General features: G+C 39.8%; 1 protein-coding gene across 2 annotated transcripts in view; it reads left to right on the top strand.

The window, feature by feature from the left end:
• LOC122638544 (protein NAP1-like) overlaps positions 1 to 24,365 on the top strand; it is an 87,728-nt gene that overhangs the window by 21,287 nt on the left and 42,076 nt on the right. For both annotated transcript variants that reach the window (XM_043831383.1, XM_043831382.1), the window contains exons 6-10: positions 12,673 to 12,757; positions 13,775 to 13,900; positions 14,062 to 14,169; positions 19,811 to 19,855; positions 19,977 to 20,119. In XM_043831383.1, the coding sequence (XP_043687318.1) occupies positions 12,673 to 12,757; positions 13,775 to 13,900; positions 14,062 to 14,169; positions 19,811 to 19,855; positions 19,977 to 20,119 (507 nt within the window). The remainder of the gene's footprint in view (positions 1 to 12,672; positions 12,758 to 13,774; positions 13,901 to 14,061; positions 14,170 to 19,810; positions 19,856 to 19,976; positions 20,120 to 24,365) is intronic.

Genomic DNA, 24,365 nt, shown 5'->3' with positions numbered 1-24,365 from the left:
TTACTTCATCCATGATAAGAACAAACAAATAAGGGCTTAGGGCTGAGGGCTGAGGGCTGAGGGCTGATCCCCAACCCCCTCCCCCCTTTAAAAAAAAAGGTACTTTACATCATTCTTGTTTGGTCGCACGATGGCCAATCCTTATTGCACTTCCCTTTTAGATTGAAGTTGGTGGCCTCTTGATGCATTTACATACTTACATTCATAGTTATCAAGGCATCGCCTATGCGTCTAGGATCCTTGGTCGCCTAGGTGGGCGCCTTGCTTTAGACCCTCTCCAATGTCATGGTCGCCTTGATAAATATGCTTACATTAGACATTGATCCATATGGAGGCCTACAAGCCAGCTTGGGAGGCCCATAATGTGCTGGAGGCAGTCCAATGGGCTGAAATTAAGCTTTGAATAGTTATATTATAGGTTGGGCCTTTTATTTTCTTGGGTTTCATTGTAACGCGCCTAATTTAAGCCTATTTAGTGGGGGTAAAGTTAATAAAAGGGATTAGTAGTTAAATTATGTTTTTTTGAGTTAAATTAGCATACTTATTAGCTTTAAGAGTTTTCTGTTTTGAGTCTATTTACTGTAGTCAGTATAAGAGAGTGATAAGGAGTCTTTTTATAAGTCAGTTTAGAAATTCCAGGTGGTCTTTATAACTGTTTTGCAGTTGTTGAGATTGGTATCCCAGACTTGATTTCTTCTCTTCTCCTCTCTTCTTCTCTATTGATTACAAGGTTAGTTTATGCAGTTTTATTCTCTCTCCATATCAATTTCTAGTTCTGATTCTGTTCTTGGCATAAAATCCTATATTTTTTTCTGGTTTCTTGAATTCCTATTCCAAGTTTCCAACTAGGAATTTTCTGAAACTACAAATCTAACCATTGGATTTCAATTCTGCTTCCATACATAGCAATTGTTTTTTTTTTTCTGAACCTTCTTACGAATTCAAAATTCAAACTTGAAATTGATTTACTGTACTCCTTCGACAAGTCTAATTTCAGTTTAATCGATTTTCAAGTTCTATTTTCCAAGTTTGATCTCAGATTTCTGACTATCATTAGGCTTGTTATTTAGTACTGAAACCAATCTCTAATCTGATTTTTCTGAACCTTTCGTCAATTCTCAGATTTAGGAATTCTGTTGACCAGAATTTTGGTTGAATTTGATCCCTTGATTCTCTGTTATTAATACCTGCGATCTAGTCACAAGTTGATCTCCCACTAGATCTCACTGGTTTGAGATTGGTATTGCCTTGCACAGAGAAGTTTGACATGTCTGGGGGCATACCCAGTACACAAGGCTCCTGCTACTGCGGGGTCTGGGGAGGGGCATAATGTACACAGCCTTAACCCCTGCTTCGCAGAGAGGCTGTTTCTCGACTTGAACCAGTGATCACTAGGTTGCAATTGAGCAACCTTACCGTTACACCAAGGCCTGCCCTCTAGAAGGTTGGCATGTCTTTGAGCCATTAAACCTATTATTGTAGCTCTTCTTGAGGGATGGATATGAGGGGTATCGGTGAGAGAGGTAGAACTTGTGGAACATCCTTGTATTTGTATTACTTTGGACAATAAGGAAGAGGAGGGCCTAAAGAAAATTTTTAGGACAAATCCTGTCACACCCCGGCCTGGATATTAAGGGCCAAGTGTGGCGGGATGTCTCTGACATCCAACCAATCCCCAAGGATCACAAGTGCAGTACCCTATTCACAATCATTGCTCACAGATACAATAATCAGAGGCAGCGGAAACAATATAATTAATAGAGATAACATCATTAGTAAGAGAAGTCTAAATGATATTTCATTTATATAAATGATAAGGCTTGTGATACAACTATACAGTTCTCAAAGGTAGCACAGAGTAAAAGTATACAAGAAACTATACTATAACTATATAAAGCATTTATAAAGCATAAAAGAGTGGGGAGGTAGCCTGGACTATCAGGCCAAGATCAGGAGGTTGCGCAATTATCACGTGCGCACGAAGTATCGTGCACTTCAAACTCCAGCGCCGCAAATCCAACATTAGAAGTAACTAAATCACCTGAAAAATAAGGATATCCACAGGGGTGAGCTCTCAACTGAGCCCAGTAAGGAAATGCATGCAAAACACAACACAATAATTCATGATGAATGTACTAATCTAGCATGCTCCTAACATGGATACTAAGTTTCATGTGGTATAAGTACTACTGTGGTAGATGCTAACCTCGAAGAGAACCCGCCAGGAAAGCATGACACAAGGCAGCTAACCCAACAGACCCCCAATGACCAACCGGAAAGCATGACACCAGGCAGCTCCAGACGTCGGTCACCCGAGCGAAACCATTCTACCACGGTGAGGACCCGCCAGATCGGCATGACACCAGGCAGCGGACCCGATAAACCCTCAATGACCAACCCCGTCTGCTTATTCCCACAATGAGCTGACACGCTAATATGGGATGTAAGATGGCACCCGGCATGTCCCTTCTGGCCGTACTCACGGTTGTCCAACACCTTACCCCCTGTTGGTAAGGGGCGTAGATCTTGGGTTATGATATGCATGCCTGCCTAGCCCAGTACAATCTATGCATGATAGCACATGTATGAATAGCTGAATTTAAATAGCACAGTACTTCTCCAATAATAATCATCAGTAACAAGTATATATCAGTGCAGATGCAAGATACCAATGCAACCTAATTCACATGCAGATTCTAATGCAGTAAATAAAAGCTAATAAACTATATGAACAGGATAATTTGGATGATGCATGACATGGCAATCAGAACAATAACAAATTAAAATGATAAACACTCCAAAATTAAAGCCAGAATTCCCTTACCTGTAGTTGTAGCTAGCCTAGGTGAATAAACTCCAATAGGCAGGCAAGAACAGACCAAGACAGTCCTAAATATGAGACAATAATATTATAGATTAGTTATAGAAGGAATCTTAGGTTAGTTACCCACCAACAATCCAACAAACTGACTAGAAATAGTAGAAACAACCCTAAACAATATACCAAACACCATGCAATAGGTTCTGGGATGGTCCAAGGTCAAGTCCCAAGGGGTCTAGGTCATAAGGGCACAAAAATGGGGGAGCCGGATGCAGACTTCCAGGGAGCGGTCAACCGCCCCTGGGCCTGCAACAAGATCCGGCCGTGTCCGAATTGGGGGTTTTGCTCCATTGTATGGATCCTCGCATGCGAGGTCCTAATTTGATGATTTAGCACCAATTCAAGGTGGGTCAGTCTATTTGGGGCTCCAATTTCATATTTGGCTTCCTAATTTAGGGATTTCATAATTTAAACCTAAATTAGTTGACTTAGGGTTTATGGTTTGCCATTAGAAATAGCAATTGGGCTGATTAGAGATACAGCCATGAAGATTCAGGCATAGCTGAACCTAAACAGCACTAAACAGTAAGAAATTAGGTGGAACTTCCACTGTTTAAGCTTGGATTAAAAGCTTTAATGGCAGAAATCTATTTAGGCATAGTCTAGGCTGAAATTAGATCAAATTTAGAGGAGGAGGAGATGGAAACAGCAGGGATTCTCAGAGCTTACCTGAAATCAGCAGCAAGAAGGGATGATGGCAGCCTTGCCTTTATGCTCCAAGGTCTCTAAGCTTCCAACTCAAGTCTAAGATGAATTTCCAAGGTATGCTTCTCATTTCCCTTCTTCTTCCTCTCTTTTTCTTCTTTCTTTCTTGTTCTCCAAGGCTGGAACGATTCTGGTTCCTCTTCTCTTTGTTGGTGAATAATGAATAGTGTAAAGAGGGTTATTGTTAAGAATGGTTATATTGTATCAGGGGTATATGTGTAAATATCCCCTTGTATTATTTTCTTATTTTTTGTCATTTGTATAAGGCCAAGGGCCTAGGTGTAATTTACTATTCTTTTCAATATAAGCATGTTAGTCTCTAGGTTAGAGACATAACACTTGAACACCAAAACCGTGGCTGCTCTCTTCTCTTTCTTCTCTTCTCCTTCTTCAACCTAAAATCTAACATGGTATCAAAGCTGTTTGCTCCTGGAGTTTGAAGGTGATTGAAGATTGTTTGGAAGGTGAAGAACAGTCTCTGTGAAGGAAAATAGCCTACCTTCTCAGACCTGTTTCTCTCTTGTCTGCAGTCCAAATACTGAGCAACCAAGTGCTCTAGTTTCGTGTGGAGGTCTTGTTTCTTCTCATTGTGTCCTTCCACATCTCTTGGAAGCACCCAAGGAGTAGAAGGGAATCTCAGCCAGGCTGTTCTGCCTCTGTTTTCCGCCAGCTGCAGTGTTTTTTGGCCCTTGTTGCTTCAATAGGTGCTTGTGTGACCAGTTTCTTTGGTCTATTTGAATCGTTTTTTGGTAAGGAACAATACTCATCCTTACTCCGTGGTTGTTTGATCAGTTTTTAGGGATTTAAAAGCCTATTTTCAGGTTATTTTTCTCTGTTTTTCCTGGTTTTCTATTGCTGTATTTGTGGGACTGTTGTTGTGGTTGAGATATTTGTTATTTGGGCCTATCAAGTGTTTGATTAAAGGTCAAAATGGGTGACAACGATTGCTGCAACACCCCCTCTCTTGTAGACAACAAACAGCCCCATTTCTTCCTTCCTCCTTTGAGAGTCCCAATATCCAACTCCCTATTGCCAAACTTGAGAACCACAACTATTTGGATTGGTCCGGCTATGAAATTGATTCTCCGGTGTAGGGGAAAGATGGGTTACATCAATGGTAGTATACAGGCCCCTCTTCCGACAGAGCAAGGGTATCCCAGTGGGACTCGAGAATTCCCAGTGATGGCCTGGCTTCTTTTCTCCATGAAGCCTCGAGATTGGAAGAAGAATTATGGGCAAGGAGACTGCCAAGACATTTGGGATAGTGTGGCCCGTATTTTTGATCGGGTTGGGGACTCTACTAAGGTGTACCAACTTCTCCAACAGATTGTCACTGCGCCAGGGTAGCGAAGTATCTCTGAATACTATAGCCTTGTTGTGGGCCTTTGGGAAGAGTATGGCCATTATAGAGATCTCCAGTTATGCCCTACTGATGAGGTCAAGGTGCATCGGTTGTTTGAGAGAGAGAGGGTCTTATTTCTTCTTGGAGGTCTTAATGCTGATTTTGAGCCTCTTAGGGTGCAAATCCTTGGCCGCCCAAGTCTTCCCTCACTGGAGGAGGTGTGTGGATATCTACAGAGTGAGGAGACCCGTAGGGGTGCTATGGGGACTGCCCCCACTGTTGAGCACTCGCACTTGTTTCTTCCATCCCTCGGGACTCCACCAGGGGGCCGATAAGGGGGTTGCTAAGGGAGCCGAAAGGGTCGATTCCTATGTGACCATTGTGGCAAGAATGGGCATACTAAGGATTTTTCTTGGGATCTCCATGGGAAGCCCCCTGCTGGTTCATCCTGAGGGTGAGGACAGCGGAAGAAAGGGCCTAAGGCTCATGTTGGAGTTGTTGAATCGATGAATCCTCTCTTTCCAGGAGGACATTCTTGCATTTCGCCGGATTGTGGCTCATTTGGATGGTTCCTCCGCCTTCCTTGGTTCCTTCCACCGGTTCTTCCACCGCACTACAGCTTCCTCCTCCGGCCTCACCTCTTGGGTCATCGACTCGTGCCACGATCATATGACCGTACGTCACAGCTATATAATTCCTATTCTATTTGTTCTGGGAAAGATAAGGTAAAAATTGCTAATGGTACCTTCTCTTCTATTTCTGGTAAGGGAGATATCCAGGTTGCACCTTTTTTACCCTTGAAGTCTGTTTTTCATGTTCCCAACTTTGCCTCTAACCTTCTTTCTGTTAGTCAATTGACTAGATCTTTGAACTGCTTTGTCACCTTCTTTCCTACCCATTGTCTTTTTCAGGATTTGGTGACGAAGAGGGTGATTGGTAGTGGTCGTGAAGCTAATGGCTTATATGTTTTGGAGACTGGTACTTCCCCTGTTCTGCAAGCTCAGTCCTATGTTTGTGGGCAAGACGGTGGACGTACTCAGGAGGATATTCTGCTATGGCACCGTCGCTTGGGGCGCCCCTCCTTTTCTGTTATGAGGAAACAGTTGCCACATTTGTTTACTTCTTTTCCTGTCTCGCATGTTTTTCATTGTGAACCTTGTCTATTTGCCAAAAGTTGTAAAACTGTTTATGCATCTAATGGTAATAGATCTACTTCACCTTTTCATCTTATCCATACTGATGTTTGGGGGCCCTCCCCTGTTACTTCTTTGCGTGGCTTCCGCTACTTTGTTTCTTTTATTGATGACTTTTCTCGGGTTACTTGGGTTTTTCTTTTGAAACATAAGAGTGATGTCCATGTCGCATTTACAAACTTTTATGAGTTAGTGTATACCCAATTTCAAACTCGGATCCAAATTGTCCGCTCAGACAAAGGTGGGGAGTATATGTATAGTGGTTTGGAAACCTTTTTTTCTGACCATGGCATTATTCATCAGGTGGCTTGTGTTGATACCCCTCAACAAAATGGGGTGGCTGAAAGAAAAAATCGCCATCTCCTTGAAGTGGCTAGATCACTTTGGTTTACCATGCATGTTCCAAAAACTTTTTGGTTTGATGCTTTACTCACTGCTGTCTTTCTTATTAATCACATGCCTTCTAGTGTCTTGAACTTCCAGGTTCCTCTTGATCTGTTGCCTTCAAGGTCCTCTTCTTTTTCTCTCCCTCCAAGGGTGTTTGGGTGTATTTGCTATGTCCATATTAGCAAATCTGCCCGCACTAAATTGGATCCTAAGGCTCTGAAGTGCATCTTTCTTGGGTATTCCTCCACCTTAAAGGGGTATAAATGTTATCATCCTCCTACCCGTCGGTGGCTCCTCTCTAAGGATGTTCATTTCTTTGAAAACATCTCGTATTTTCAGTCCCCTCTTCAAGGGGAGTGTGGTGGTGGTGTTGAAGGTGAAGAGGTTCCCGAGTTTGTGTCATTTCCTTTCTCCTCTTTTGTTCCTATTTCTCCTTTCCAGCTTGATAAAGGGAAGAAAAATTCTGTGGATATTGTTGTTGAGGGGAGCTTTCTAGTGCACAGGAAAACAGAGAACAGGGGGAGTTATTGGTGTATACGAAGGATAGGAGAAATCCTGCTTCATGGCTTCCTATAAAGAAGACCTGCCAAAATCCTTCTTCGTCTCCTCATCCTGAGCCTTCATCAGTTGAGACAGGTATACCTTCCTCTAATTCTCCATTCTCAGACTTAGATCTTCCTATTCACCGAAAGGGAACTCGGGCATGCACTAATCCTATTGCCAAGTTCGTTTCCTATGATTCTATCTCCCTCACAGGTAAAGCCTTTACTGTGGCTATCTCATCCATCTCTATTCCCAAGAATGTAACACAGGCTATGGCAGATCCAAAATGGAGAGAAGCAATGAACACAGAGATGTTGGCTCTTGAGAAGAATCACACTTGGGATCTTGTTGAACTCCCTAAAGGGAGAATCCCGGTTGGGTGCAGATGGGTATTCACAGTCAAGTTCAAGTCTGATGGTACTGTGGAAAGGTATAAGGCAAGACTTGTCGCCAAGGGGTATACACAGGTGTATGGCATTGACTATCAGGAAACCTTTGCTCCAGTGGCCAAGCATAACTCCATCCGTGTACTTCTCTCAATGGCTGCAAATCTCGATTGGCCATTGTACCAACTTGATGTGAAGAATGCATTCGTACATGGTGACCTAGAAGAAGAAGTATATATGTACTCTCCTCCTGGGTTCAAACATCCTGGTGATAATGGGAAAGTGTGTCGACTTAGGAAGGCTCTCTATGGACTCAAACAGTCTCCTAAGGCTTGGTTTGAGAGGTTTAGACAAGCCCTCCTACAGAATGGCTACACTCAAAGTCAAGCTGACCACACATTGTTTATGCAGAGGAAGGGCAGCACTATTACAGCTCTCATTGTTTATGTTGATGACATTGTGGTCACGGGAAACAGTGAAGCTGAAATCTCAAAGCTTAAGCTCTATTTGGCTCGGCAGTTTGAGATCAAAGATCTTGGTCTATTGAAGTATTTTTTGGGGATTAAAGTTTCAAGATCTAAGCAAGGGATCAATGTTTGCCAAAGGAAGTTTGTTCTTGATCTACTTAAGGAGACAGGCTACTTAGGATGCAAACCAATCTCCTCCCCTATTGAGCAAAACCACAAACTAGGGGAAGATTGTGGTGAACCTTTGGTGGATGCTGAAAAGTATCAGAGGCTAGTAGGTAAACTTATCTATCTTTCACTCACCCGACCTGACATCACCTATACTGTTGGAGTAGTGAGTCAGTTTATGCATGCACCCAAGATGGGACATCTTCATGCAGTTTATAGGATCCTCAGGCATTTGAAGTCATGCCCTGGAAAAGGTCTTCTCTTCTCTAGGAATGGTCACTTGAGAATTGAAGTATATACAGATGCTGATTGGGCTGGGTCTATCTCTGATAGGAGATCCACATCTGGATACTGTACCTTTGTTGGAGGCAATTTGGTCACCTGGAGGAGTAAGAAACAACCAGTGGTAGCCAGGTCAAGTGCTGAAGCAGAGTTTAGAGCCATGGCTCAAGGTGTGTGTGAAGTCTTGTGGTTGAAGAAGCTTGTCCAAGAATTAGGGTTTGAGACAACTGAACCTATGAGTCTATATTGCGACAACAAGGCAGCCATCAGTATTGCTCACAACCCAGTTCAACATGACAGGACAAAGCATGTTGAGGTTGACAGACACTTTATTAAGGAGAAAATAGACTCTAAGGCTATTTGTACTCCCTTTGTGAAGACGAATGAACAAGTGGCTGATATCTTCACCAAAGGACTTGGCTCCAATCACTTTAGTTTTATGTTAGACAAGCTGGGTATGTATGACATATACCACCTAGCTTGAGGGGGAGTGTTAAGAATGGTTGTATTGTATCAGGGGTATATGTGTAAATATTCCCTTGTATTATTTTCTTATTTTTTGTCATTTGTATAAGGCCGAGGGCCTAGGTGTAATTTACTATTCTTTTCAATATAAGCATGTTAGTCTCTAGGTTAGAGACATAACACTTGAACACCAAAACCGTGGCTGCTCTCTTCTCTTTCTTCTCTTCTCCTTCTTCAACCTAAAATCTAACAGTTATATTTATAGAAACTTAAGCACTAAGGGGTAGAATGGTCATTTGGTTATAAATTATTTCTAAAATTGATTCTTTTGTATTTATTACCTTATTCCAGCTACAGAATGATGTCATGCGACATTAGGGTGATTCGGATACGGGTAACTGTCCGGAATTACATTCCCCACTGGGGAACTGGGTCCCACAGAGTCAATTTTACTAAAATACCCTTCTAACCCTATTTGGTCTTACAAAACGTTATATAAATATATTTTAAATTATACTTACATTGCGTTTAATTAAGGAGGAGGTCCTGCAGCCTGTCCAGCCAGCAGACCCGATACAGGTAGCTCTGGTGTGGGGTCCCACAAGGTAAAAATTACTATTCTGCCCCTAATACACTAATTAATTAGAAATACAACATACATACATATAAAATGGGATTCTTACCCGGGATTCGGCCTAAGACAGAGAGAGGCTTCGCAGGCCATCAATCCAGCATGCCAAGCTTATGTGTTGTCTTCCGCTAGATACCTCAGACTCATTTAAGGCCACGGTAGTTGGCTGATCGGAATGCCTTTAAAGACGAGTCATGAGATAGGTCTGAATTTCTTAATCAAGACGGTCCACAACTTAGGCTAGTATGGGCAAAGTTGAACCAGAACTTGAAATCACACAGATTCCAAAAGTTCAAATTTATTCGGAAATTTGACCGGGTTTCACAAATCCAGCCCAAAATTTTTAGGACAAATCCAGCCCAGAGATAAGGGTCAGAGAGCAGATTTTCTGCCTTTCATTTGCCTGGTCCTCATTCTATTGCTCAAACAAACTCATATGATGAAATTGTCTATTCAACTGGAGTTATGGCAGGCACCTGGCATCTCACCCCTTGCACCAATGACTACTTCACTACAGTGGCCATCTTTACGGGCCTTTTGTCTGCCGCTAGCACCTCTCGTGCATCTTTGTGGTTGGACTGCTTTATGTAAGTGAACAAACCATATGCTCTGTTTGTTTGACCATTGCAGTCCTAGGGACTTGCTCTGGTTGAGAAAAGAGAGCATTCAATGTAATTTTGTGCATTGTTAGGATATAGAGTTCAGGATTGTTGCATTGCATATTGTTTATAACTTTAAGTTTTCGTCTTTATTATGGGTGTGTACTGTGTACATGTTGCTAATCTCCTGTAATTTTTTTCTGGTTGTGTGATATTATCGTCACACAGTTTTAAATGTTATTTCATCCTCTCATTATGTTTTTGGAGGTACTCACACACATCATTATGGTACATGCATATTTCATATTATTTCTTCCTGTTAGAATTTTATTGTAAGTGGAAGTAGCGGTGAGTAAGCTGAAACCCAAATCACAATCCCCATACACAGTGAGTCAATGGATTCTAAAATGAATCTAACAGTACTTGTAGAGTGCTAAACAAAATGTTCTCCAAAGTCGGAGGTTGCAAGAACAAAGCAGGAAGTACCTCAATTTTTTCCCACTCTATGAACCTAGTGCAAAGAAATTGATGGATGAACACTAGTCCCTGATATGAACACTCTCTCTCTCTTAGTAATGGTGGTGTTCCACCCAAAAAAAGAAAGAAAGCTAATACCCCCTAAAGGCTGGCCATCCCTACTGTTTCCCTCTTCGTTTTTTCCTCCGGCAAAAAGGATGCAGGCTCGGCAGTATAGATGTGGAGTGCAGTTCCAGTATCCTGAGCTTTGCCACGTGACATGCCAACTGGGCAAATCCAAAACTTTGAATAGGATGAGAGGACCCTATACTGGTCATATTTCAAATTTGGGGCCCTAATTCAATCGTATGTCCCACATTGTGTTGCATGTGTTCCCTTGTGTTTTTGATAGAGTTTCTCATAGCTGTGTCAAATTTGACACATGAAGGAGTTGGATTAGGTTCAAACTTGGTGCACTAGTGGGTGAGGGTGGGGCCTACCTGTGACAAATTTGGGTCCCACCTGTTGTTTTGCAGAACCTGCAAACGATAGCAATAATGGAAGAACACACACACAGGCAAAGCGATTTACGTGGTTCGGCCAATGTGCCTATGTCCACGGGGATGATGTTTCTTCTTTGATCGACGGAGTAAAACAGGAATACAGAGTGTTTTCGGCCTTAGGCCTCTCTAACAATCCTTAACCCTAAGTACCCCAAGCAACTACGAAATAGGGCAACAAAAAAATAAGGACGAAGTTACAAAAATAACCCCAAGCAACTACGAAATGGCCCACAGAGGCTCCACAAAGCAGTCCAATCATCAGAAGTCAATACACCATACCTCAACACCACCGACCTGCCACATGGCAAATAGTATTGTTGGTACTGCACTAGGATGCAGTCATGCCAGACCTGCACCTCTCTGCCGTTTTCTCCTCTTCCCCCCACCAATAATATTTCTCTCTCTATATATAACAGAAAAAGAGAGGAAGTCAGCTGGGGTGTTTTGAGCTCTTTATGGAGGTCGATTCCCATTAGTAATAGCATGCCAAATCATCTTTTAGTTTTTTAGATAATGTAGCAGCTTGATCTCGAAGGGTTGGAGGAAACCTGCGGCAGTTTCAGATCACACCAGTGTTTGTATAATCTTCAGTGAGGTGTCATTGAGGGCAGCAGCTAATTCTTCATTGAATCACCTCAAAGATGCTGCCCTGAATGAAATAGAGAGTCCGAGAGAGTTGGAGAAGAAGGAAACCAGTAGCCGAGAGAGTTGGAGAAGAAAACCAGAAAAAATTGAGGGGGAGGCTGCTCTTCAGATCAGAGATGGCTCTGATACCATGTAAACAGCTTTGATATGAATGCTTGAGTGATTAGAATCGATCACCCAAGCCCCTTTATTTATAATAACTTGAAGTAAATCTGATCAAAGTACAAATAGGAATAATAACACCTCAGTCCTAGTCCTACTAGGAATTCCTAATACAACTAGGAATGCCAGAATAGGACTCGGCTGAGGGTAAAACAATAAAAATAAAATAAAAGAAAAGAATCTAATCTGACTAGTACTACTCCTAACATGACTAGGACTAATCCTAATCAGCTAGGACTAGTAGGACTAATCCTAATCAAACTAGGACTGCTTACCCCAATCGTGTAAGCAGCCTATTTCAACAGATAACAACTCTATCATATGGGATTCCTACTAGGAGCCTACAAGCCCTACCCCCCCCCCCCCCCCAATCATTCAGGTAGGTTGACCCAGTCAAGCAGCCTTCTAGGGATCAATCTGATCCAGGTGGGTCCACCTGTGCAAACCCGAGTGGTTGGACATGAGTTCTATCATTGGTTAAGCCTTACTTTAGCAGCCACACAGCCCATGCGCCTCACTTTGATCTGGTGCCTCAAGTCTAGACCTTTGTAGGTTATGTGCACCTCTTCCCTTAATAACCATGTTTTTTTGGATTCCTGATTTCCTATGCTCTATGTCTGATTATTGCGCTTGTTTCCTTGTCAATGCTTTGCGATTTCTCTCCTAGTGCAAATTTGATACTTATGTGTAGAACTTTATGTCCTTTTTATGGTTGGCATGCTGTGATATTTTATTTTCTTAAATATTTCAATTACTATTTGTTGCTGATTTTTTCTAGTACTTTCTGTGGATGGTAGGTTGGTTCAATTTATAGACTCTTATGATCCGCCATTAAAGGGCTTGCAGGAGGACCTTAATTTTGTCAGCCCCCGTATTGGAGAGGTATTTATGTTGCCATTTAGATGGTTTATTCTATTGAGAGCATTGTTGTCATGACGATTAGGCATGCCAAAGTGTTAAGAGGAGCGCTTAGGTGACAAGATACCCGCCTAGGCACCCTAGGCGTGCTGTATATGACTATATTCAATATAACAGTGATAATTTTATATAATTATACTTGTATGCAACATAAAAGCCATATCAATGCAATATGATATAATTATACTAATAATGTCCTATTATGAGAAAATCAACATATAATAAACAACTTATGGAATATAAGCATATTCATATATATAAAAAAACAACGTAAGCTCGTGAAGTGTCAACAAGGCGTGCTGTCACCTTGGACTCAAGAAAGAGCCTGTACGCCTAGGTGACGCCTTGACAATTATAATTGAGATAGCATTAAAATGTTTCCCAAAATGTTCCTATTAATTAAGCAACGCTATTGTTGTTCATGTATTATATTTTGCATTTTTGCTCATTATCTTCCTCTCCATCACCCTTATCTTTCATTTGGAGCCTTCTGCAGTAGTTGGATCTTTGCCATTCATAGGTTTTGTTCCTTTTACTATATTTTCAGTCCTTGTTATAAAGCCAACCTTATATGTTATTATTGGTGTACAATCATATTCAATCTTTTTCAGTGTTTTTGAAATATCAGGGTGAACTTACCTTCTAGATGATCTCATTTATGTAAGTTTCAACTTCCATCTGTTAATAATTAGGAGTAAACAATATACAGAGTCACTGAAAGACTGGAAGAGGTGCATTATTCTGCATTCTGCAGTTCTCTTGCAACTATGTACATTCATCTCATAGGTTCATATTTGGAAAAAAATTAAGATGCACTAACATTTAGAACATTGGTTTGTCAAATGATCTCAAGATGGAGGACTATTTTTGTAACTCTTTTTTATCAGAAGCATAATTTTGATTGTACATTTCAGTAGAATGATAAATTATGATTCAGTAGAATGATACATTATGGTTGAGAGTCTTAATTATATTTTTCAGGTTTTGGAGGCTGTGGGTCCTGCTATTTTTCTATCTACTGATACCAAGAAGTTGAGAAATGAGGGTTTTTTAAGTCCTTTTCATCCTCGATATCCTGACATACTTACAAATTCTGCTCATCCAATGGTATCTTTTCCCTTTCTTCCTTGTCTAACCTAAATTTTTTTATTTCATTTGCTGAAAGGCATGCTATCTTTTCCTATAAAATTTTAACATTTTCTAGTAAGGATGTTGGATTTCCATTATAATTATTTCGTTCCATTTCCTGTCTCATTTTTTTCCTGCAGAGGGCTCAAGATCTAGCAAATGTAACTTCTTATCGGGAATGGGTTCTCTTTGGGTATCTTGTTTGTCCTGATGAATTACTTCGTGTCACCAGCATTGACATTGCTATGGTATAATCCTTTTATTCATTTGCTTCTGTTTTTTTTTGTTTATCCGATTATTATTTTTATAATGTTTGAACTATTTTTTTTTCTACGATTAATATTTTTAGAATATTTGACGACAGTGAATTGATAGAAACAGTCTAAAGAGAGCTAAATTCTGCATCCTATGAAGCAGACCGCATTATGAAACATAACTAAGTCCAGTAAAATTATTAATTTACTAAAAGTAGATCTCTGTGTGCATTCCAACAACCTGCTCTGACAATAATTCTGCTATCATGTTCCTCAATTCTTATTAGGGAAGACCTAGTGGCACATGGAATATCATATACTCATCCAATTAAAGTATTGGAGTTGTTCTAATTTATGTTTGATTATTCGTTATTGATTATCTGTTTTGTCTTACTGGTGAAACATTCCATATACCAAATTTTGACTTGATTATTACATAACACATATTGTATTGGGAAAAAGGAAAAGCTAATTAATTCTGTGTTTTTAGATTAATCTGTTTCTAAGATATCGGATAGTCTGATATGGCTGTCACTTCATAATGGCAACTCAAGTCTATATCACTCTGTAATATGGGCACACTTTAATGCTTAATAAATGAAAGTTTTGGTCTTTGGCCTTAAGTTGAATATAAGCAAGGTTCAAAATCTCGGTTTTGAGGCCAGTTTCGGTCAGCCCCGAAACTGATATATGGCAGGTTTTGGTCGAAACTCGGTCGAAACCTGGTATTTTTTCAGGCCAACTCAAAACCTTGGTTTCGAGGCCCATAAATTGGTTTTTTTCCCTGATTTTTTCTGTGCTGCCTATTTTTGACATTTTTAACATAATGCATGAATTAGTTTAAAAAAAATGCTACTTGTGGTTTTGACCCAAGTTTGCTAGTGTCGCTGAATGATCCTATACACTAGCCTTATTATAAACACTAAGTCTCTAAGTCTACATATAATTTAGGTACTGGAAATGTTAAGAAGCTATTGGAAGTTTGAAACAATCAAAACATACATTGGTTTATACCTAGTCTCACATTTGGTTTATACTATTTTGGGAAATGATCATTGTCCTGGTATACCTAGTCTCACATTTGGTTTATACTGTTCTTGGAAAATATGATTTTATCTATTAATAATTAAACTACTCTTGATTTAGAGATATGTTCTTGTTCTCTAATAAGTTTGTCTGGTCAAATGATTTAATTTTTACATGAGACTTTTTGTATCAGGTAGAGCACAAAACCAGCTTTCCAACAAATCCAAGATTCCTTAAATCTGATTTATATTGAAGGAATTATGTTCCTGTCAAACCTAATTTGGTGTGCTTGAATGCTATTAAAATCGCCCTAAATGGAAATAAATTTTTAGACATCAGAACAAAAGATATTTGTCATTCTTTTGGTTTTTAGTGATGTTCTATCACAATAAGATTTATGAAATTTTTATATTTGAGAAAAATCCTCCTAGCATTTGAAAATTGAAAATCGCCCCTCCAACTGAAAATTCAATTTTTGTTCTTGAACTGGGGAGTTGACTTTTATCCTTTTGGAAATTGAATTTTTAACTATTTTTATTACATTCATTTGGGGGGCGTTTGCTTATTTATGAATAATATCTTAAGTAAATGGAGCCATTTACTTAAATGATGTTTGGCATAAATCAGTTGCAAACTTGATAATGTAGTCCTAGATAGGTAGCAGACCTACTAGGAGCCAAACAACAGGATCAAATAACAAAAGGGGCTGCTGGTTCGTATGGACAGCACTAGGAGTTAGGTCAATTCCTAGGGTTAGGGTAGGATAATGGGAATATAGTTTATACGATTAAACTAGGCAGGTTTTGGGGAGTTTTGAAAGCTAGATTTGGTTAGGTTTAGATGAGAATTCAAAATTCCAGAAATTAGGGTTAGGGTTTCAGGTTTTGGGTTTTAGAAATTAGGTCAAATTTAGGGTTTTAAAAGACAAATAGGGGCAGTAGCTTGGGTCGAGTGTAGGGGGTGTTAAGGAGAGGATGTGGTTTGAATTTGAAGTGATTCTAATGGTTAAATATGGCTGGGCAGCAAGATATAGGGTTTATGGGATTCAAACAAAAAATAAAGGGGATCGATTGGGGGAAAGGATTAGAGGGTTAAAAGAAGAAATTGGGTGTCAAAGTTATTGGAGATTCCATTGGCAGCAGCTTGAACAGATGTGAAGGATAGAACCACCTTCGAATTGAAGAAGATCCTCCCAGCCGTCGCGGTGTAAGGAGTCAATTGGATTCCACCAATCCCTTTCCACCTTAATAGAACCATAAGGATGCACACTCACAAAGAGCAACACTCAACAGAGCAGGGCAGCAGCAATGGCAGCAAACAAAAGCTTTTCATTAATCAAATTCGTATTCAAGGCTTTACCCCCTTACAACCTTATATAAAAGACTCAAAAATAGACTTCTACTCTAAAAAGGAAAGGCCTAACCCAATCCTTAACCTATTAGGTAACTTAAACTGACTAGGAAACTAAAATACTAAAAGAAATAGACTCAAAACATGGCTGGACTTATAGAGTCCTAATCCATCCCAACTTACATCACATAACCACTTAAGTTGTCACATGACCACTTAACCAAGTCACATGATCACTTAAATTGAACCAATTTGAACTGGTTCAATTAAAAAAACATAAGAATAAACTAAGTATTGGGCTAATCCCGTATGCAACCTATATACCCCTAGTTTAGGCTCATTAAAGTGGCCTATTACATAGAAAGCCCTTGGGATCAAAGGCCCAACATATATATATATATATATATCCCAACTCTAGACTTATTTCTAAAGAAATAAGCCCATTTCGGTGATGAATCTGCATCACCTGATTTGATATCATTTCGAACAATAATTTCGTCTCAATTTCTTGTTCCAGGGTCGAAACAGACAAGTTTCGATTCGGATTAGTGAATTTATATAGGTGGTTCAACCGGGTTCAGGTTGAAACTAAGGTTCCGACCAAAACCTGGCCGAAACTAGTTGAAACAATGTGAAACCTGGTCCGATTTTAAATCGACCCAAGGCTTCGTTTTTGAAACCTTTGATACCAAGATATCTCAGTCAAATCTCCATGTTTCGACCGAGACGAAGAGCCATGAATATAAGTCCAATTCATTAGTATCATTTGAATATCATAAATCTTAAACCAATGAAGGGAAAGTGTGTTGTCTTAAGAAAGATCTATATGATCTCAAGCAGTCTCAGAAGGCTTGGTTTGAGAGGTCTAAACAAAGCTATACTGAAATATGGTTATACTCAGAGTCAGGTTGACCATATTTTATTTACCTAATGAGGTACCATCACAGCTCTAATTGTCTATGTAGATGACATTTGGTGACTGAAAATGACCAGGAAGAGATAAAGAGACTTAAGTCTTAGCTCAACAATTTTGTGATTAAGGGCCTTGGACCCTTGAAATATGTTTTTTTGGGAATTGACGTGTCAAGGTCACAGAAGGGGATAAATATCTGTCATAGGAAGTTTGTGTTGGATTTGTTGAAGGAAACCGGATTGTTGGGCTGTAAACCAACAGACTCATCTATTGATCATCACAAGTTAAGGGAAGTAACTCTCTTTGTGAATCGGATGGGCTTCGGTTCTGGCTCTATTTCCTCTTGGTTGTACTTCTCTAAAAGGACATACCTAGTGCAAAGGCTCTTCAAATACTTTCTAGGGATTGAAGTTGCCCAATCCGACAAGGGTATTTTCATTTCCTAAAGAAAGTATGTCCTAGATCTCCTTAGTGAGACAGGTATGCTTGGCTGTAAACCAGCTGATTCCCCTATTGAGGTCAATCACCAACTCAGTTGCAAAGGGGGAGATTTAGTCAATGAAGAGTGCTATTAGTGTCTCGTAAGAAAGATGATATATCTTTCTTATACTTGACTAGATATTGCTTATGCCGTAGGGGTTGCTAGCCAGTTTTTACATGACCCATAGACTTCTCATCTTGAGGCCGTATACTGCATTCTGCGGTATTTGAAATCAGCACCAGGAAACTGCATCTTCTTTTCCAAAAATAATCATCTGAAGCTGGAATCCTTTACTTTTTATGACTGGGCTGGTTCTATTGATGATCGGTGTTCTACTTTAAGTTATTGCGCATTCCTTGGCGGGAATTTAGTTACTTGGTGTAGCAAGACATAATCAATGTTATCCTGATCTAGTGCAGAAGCTAAGTACCGTGCTATGGCACAGAGTATATATGAACTTATATGGCGTAAAGGGTTGCTTGGTGATCTAGGAGTAACCTTCGAAGACCTTATGCGGCTCTACTGTGATAATAAGGCAGCAATCAGTATAGCTCAGAACCCAGTCCATTATGACAGAACCAAACATATTGAGATTGACAGCATCAAGAAAAAACTTGAGCAATGCACAATCTGCATCCCGTTTGTCACCTCCAAGAACCAGCTGGCTGATGTATTCACTAAGGGTTTGACTTCTAAGTCATTACATCCTATTGTATTCAAGTCGGGCGTTAGCAAGGTTCTAAAACTCGGGTTTCAACCAGCTAGAAACCGAGATATGGTCGAAACTGGTCGAAACCTGTGATTTTTCCTAGCCAACTCGAGTTGGTGGTTTTTTGTATACAACGTATTTTTGACATTCTAAACACAATACATGAAGTATTTTCACAAAAAAAAACTCAAAATGGTACTTGTGGTTTTTTACCCAAGTTTGATAGTGCATATTATTCTTGGACATTGGCTGGAAACCAGACAGACACTTATTTATGCCTAATATCATTTAAGTAAATGGTTTTATATTTGGTATTTCATTTACTTAAGATATTATTCATAAAAAGCAAATTCCCCCTATTTGAATCCAATAAAATAGGTAAAAAATCAAATTCTAAAAGGAGAAAAAGTCAACCCCCCAGTTCAAGAACAAAAACTGAATTTTCGGCGGTAGGTGAAATTTTCAACTTTCTAATGCTGGGGTTTTTCTCAAATCTAAAAAGTTTATAAATCTTAATATGGTAAAACATTGCTAAAAACAAAAAATACGCTAAAATATTCATTTGTTTTTATGTCTAAAATAATATTTTCATTCAGACCGATTTTGACAGCATTCACGCATACCAAATTAAGTTTGACCGAAACATAAGTCCTTCAATATAAACCCGATTTAAGCAATCTTGGCTTAACCTTTAGCTTTCCAACAAATCTAAGATTTAAGCAATCACCGATACTAACCAATACGTATCTTATTACAACACCGATACGATACTTGAAAAGTATCAATTGTATAGGGTCGATATGTGACCCGATATGGTTAATATTGTCCGATATGATATATCTCTTAAAATCACCTTTCCGATACGATACCCGATACTGATACTTTAAACCTTGATCAGGTTAATGCATGGTCGACACACTTTTTTTTAGGTATTCTATGGGTACCATATTGTATTGAGGCCTTCTAAGATGTGTTGGTCGGTATGGCCTGATACGATATGCTACTTTAAACCCTGCCAGAAGTACTTGTATTTCACTTTATTTTTCTGCCAATTTCTTATTGTATTAACTACTTGAGGATGCTTTTTCCTTTTGTCATTAATGCATTTTAGATCATTCAGAGTTGGTTTCTTGGTTATGATATTTCTTGTTTTCAGGTTGTACTGAAGGAAAACTTAATTCTGACATTGTTCAGGGATGAGGTGAATTTATCTGATTTCCTGTTAAAGATTATATTTTCTTTTTCCTTCCAAAAAAAAAAAGCAATGGTTGCACTTCGTTTTTTTTGTTGGCTGATCATGCCCATAATCTTATAAAATGCAGTATGCACTAGTGCATGAAGATTATCAGTTGTATGTTCTACCACATGTTTTAGAATCAAAGAAAATGGCAAAATCTGGACGTGCAAAGCAAAAAGAAGCAGATCTGGAGTATAGTATTGCAAAGCAGGTTGAGAAAATGCTAAGGTATGACATTGAACTTTGACATCATTAGGCTTTAGGAATGAAAGCCTTAGATACTTCCCATAAGTAAAGTAAAAGATCATGGACTATGAGAGGATAAAAGATCATTTCCAGTTTTTTGTCATATTTTTTACTTGAAGTTAGTTTGTTTTGCTACTTTGCATGCCTAAAAGGTAAATTTTATTTCTTTATCTTTTGGAATACTAATGCAGTTAAAATTACTTTTAGCAAACACTTAAGTTTTCCAAAAGGGAAGTTCTTGAGCCTTTTGCCACATTGTCCCATAGGAGTGTCCTGAAACAACCTTCATGGGATGTGTCTCATCTAATTAAAGAAGAGTTGGTGCCATTGTGGGCTCCTGAGATTTCCCAGGCCTAATGTCAATATGCTTACGTGATCCCAATATTTTAGCTTATCAAATATATTTGTATGTTTAGAAATTAGTATAACACATAACAAATAGAAAAGAAAAAAATATATAAAGTTTTGAATATGAACTATAATAAAACAGATTGTCTAATCATGCTAATTCATGGTACACATCATCTTAGTGGAACTCATGGTTGTTAAGAATAGTTGTATCAGGGGTATATATGTACATAACCCCTCTTTTATGTATTCTTTGTGTCATTTGTATAAGGCCAAGGGCCTGTGTGTAATTATATATTCTTTTCAATATAAGCATGTTAGTCTCTTGTTTTGAGACATAACACATTACCCCCAAATCGTGTTTGAACTCTTGGCTCTCTTGGAGCCTTTTTTCTCCTTTCTTCATCTACTCTAAAACCTAACATGGTATCAGAGCAGTTTGTTCCTGGAGTTTGAAGGTGTTTGAAGGTTGTTTGGAAGGCTAGGGTTAGCTCTCCTCTCTTGGTTCTTGCTGGTATTCGAAGGTAACCTTAGGGTATCTTCACAAAGCTGTTTCTCACTTGTTTGGCATCCAAATGGAGAGCAACCAGATGCTATAGTTTCGTTTGGAAGTCCTTTTTCTTCTCATTGTATCATCTCAAGCCTCTTGGAAGCATCAAAGGGTAGGATCTGAATTTCGGCCAAACCTATTCTGCATCTTTTTCCGCCAGCCTTGGTTCTTGAAGTGACAAGGCTCATCAGTAGAGCTTTGTTTGTTGTTTTTTCTGGGCCACTTAGCCTCGTTTTTTGATAAGGCAGGTTTCCCTTTTTCACTCCACTGGTGTTTGATGATTGTTTGAGGTTCTACAAGTCTTTTTCAGGTTTTTTTTGTCTCTGTTTGCCTCTGTTTTTGACTGCTGTGTTTGAGGAGAAGTTGTTGTGTTTGAGGATCTGTTGTTTGGACCTATCAAGTGTTTGATTTGAGGTCAAAATGGGTGAAAAAAATGTTGAAACAGCCTTGCCTTTATCTGCAGACCCAATTGTTGCATCACCCCCACTCCCTTCATATGAGAACCCAAATGTGCAGCTCCCAATACCAATTACCTGGATTGGTCCCGATCCATGAAATTGATTCTTCGGTGTAGGGGGAAGAAGGGGTACACAAATGGTAGCATCAAGGCCCCCCTTCCTACCGAGCAAGGGTACTCCAAATGGGACACTGAGAATTCTCTTGTGATGGCTTGGCTTCTTTTCTCAATGAAGCCTGAGATTGGAAGAAGGTTTATGGGCAAAGAGACTGCCAAAGACATTTGGGATAGTGTGGCCTGTATCTTTGATCGAGTTGGGGACTCTACAAAGGTGTACCAACTTCTCCAACAGATTGTTAGCTTGTGCCAAGGTGATAGAAGCATCTTTGACTACTATAGTCTTGTTGTGGGCTTGTGGGAGGAGTATGATCACTATAGAGATCTTCAGTTGTGTCCTGATGATGAGGTCAAGGTGTACCGGTTGTTTGAGAAAGAGAGGGTCTTATTTCTCCTTGGCTGCCTTAATTCTGAATTTGAGCTTCTTAGGGTACAAATCCTTGGCCGACCAAGTCTTCCCTCACTGGAGGAGGTGTGTGGATATCTACAGGGTGAGGAGACCCGTAGGGGTGCCATGGGGACTAATTCCATTGTTGAGCGCTCTGCTCTTGTTTCTTCTACTCCTCAGGACTCCACTAAGGGAGCTGATAAGGGGGCTGATAAGAGAGTTGCGAAGGGCCGATTCTTATGTGACTATTGTGGCAAATCTGGGCATACGAAGGATTTTTGTTGGGATCTCCATGGGAAGCCCCCTTCTGGTTCCTCTGGGGGACTGAAGGGACAGTGGAAGAAGGGGCCTAAGGCTCATGTTGGGGTCATTGAATCTGATCCATCCTCTCTTTCCAAAGAAGACATTGTTGCATTTCGCCGGATTGTAGCCCACCTGGATGGTTCCTCTACTACCCCTACTTCCACTGCACTATAGGCCTCTTCCTCCTTCGGCACCACACCTTGGGTCATTGACTCTGGTGCCAAGGATCATATGACTGGTAGGTCTCAGTTGTATAATTCCTATCCAGGTTACCCCACTTTTACCCTTGAAGTCTGTCTTTTATGTTCCCAACTTTGCCACTAACTTTCTTTCAGTTAGCCAATTGGCTAAATCTTTGAATTGCTTTGTCACCTTCTTCCCTACCCATTGTCTTTTTCAGGATTTGGTGACGAGGAGGGTGATTGGCAGTGGTCGTGAAACTAACGGCTTATATGTTTTGGGGACTGGTGCTTCCCCTATTGTGCAAGCTTAATCCTATGTTTGTGGGCAAGAAGGGGGACGTACTCAGGAGGATATTTTTCTTTGGCATCGTCGTTTGGAGCACCCTTCTTTTTCTGTTATGAGGAAACTATTGCCACATTTATTTACTTCTTTTCCTGTCACTCATGTTTTTCATTGTGAACCTTGTCTATTTGCCAAAAGTTGTAAAACAGTTTATGCATCTAATGGTAATAGATCTACTTCACCTTTTCATCTTATCCATACTGATTTTTGGGGGCCTTCCCCTGTTACTTCTTTGCGTGGCTTCCGCTACTTTGTTTCTTTCATTGATGACTATTCTTGGGTTATTTGGGTTTACCTATTAAAACACAAGAGTGATGTCTATGTTGCATTTAAAAATTTTTATGAGTTAGTGTATACCCAATTTCAAACTCGGATCCAAATTGTCCGTTCTGACAAAGGTGGGGAGTATATGTGTAGTGGTCATAGTTGTCATGGCGTCGCCATATCGTCGCCATGGCGTTCTGGCGCTGGAGGTCTGTGCATATCGACCTATGCCATGGCACCTGTCTCTCTTTCCCTCTTCGACTTCTTCTTTAATTTTTTCTTTCTTCCCCAACCTTAGATCCACTCCCTGCTTCCCAAAATCTCCTATTTTGGCCTTGGTTTAGTAACCTGCAACTAAGACATCCGCCAAATCTGATTTCAGATCTCACCATTCGGTTGCCAGTAGAATTTTGGGGCTATTTCTCGTTGGGATTGGCAGACCTTGGTGCTACGATTTTGTTCCAGAAATTGTAGGGAGAATTGTTTTCATAAGGAGTTTCCTCTGCTGGAACTACTCTAGTTCACCGCCTCTCTACCTCTCTTTCTATCGTGTTATTGCAAGGTTGAAGAAGACATGAAGTCTTTAAAATTGCAAGTAAGGACAACTTATATTATTTATATAAAACCCCTTATATTCTCTATTGCTATTCTGTTTAACCCATTCAGTTTTCTCTTTAACTCCATTAAATTACAGTTCTGCCACTCCTTTACAACTTCAAATTAATTACAATTCTGCCATTGCTCTTATAAATCTTGATTTATCTACTAGTTTGCCATTCAACTTTGGATTTATTACAATTTTGCCATGGTCGACATGAACGCCATGGCGGGCGACATGTTGATATATCGATCAGACACCCCTCCATCGACTTGGATCGCCATGACGCCGTGACAACTATGATAGTGGTTTGGAAACTTTTTTTTCTGACCATGGCATTATTCATCAAGTGGCCTGTGTTGATACCCCACAACAAAATGGGGTGGTTGAAAGAAAAAATCGCCATCTCCTTGAAGTGGCTAGATCCCTTTAGTTTACCATGCATGTTCCAAAAACTTTTTGGTCTGATGCCCTACTCACTGCTGTCTTTCTTATTAATCATATGCCGTCTAGTGTCTTGAACTTCAAGGTTCCTCTTGATGTCTTACCCTCACGTTCTTCTTCCTTCTCTCTTCCACCAAGGGTATTTGGTTGTATTTGCTATGTACATATTAGCAAATCTGCCCACACTAAATTAGATCCTAAGGCACTAAAGTGCATCTTTCTTGGGTATTCCTC

Source organism: Telopea speciosissima, chromosome 9 (genome assembly GCF_018873765.1).
Source record: "Telopea speciosissima isolate NSW1024214 ecotype Mountain lineage chromosome 9, Tspe_v1, whole genome shotgun sequence".
In the NCBI taxonomy this organism is placed as follows: domain Eukaryota; kingdom Viridiplantae; phylum Streptophyta; class Magnoliopsida; order Proteales; family Proteaceae; genus Telopea; species Telopea speciosissima.
The sequence above is the reverse complement of the archived record's forward strand: the minus strand, read 5'-3'. Positions and strand labels throughout refer to the sequence as shown.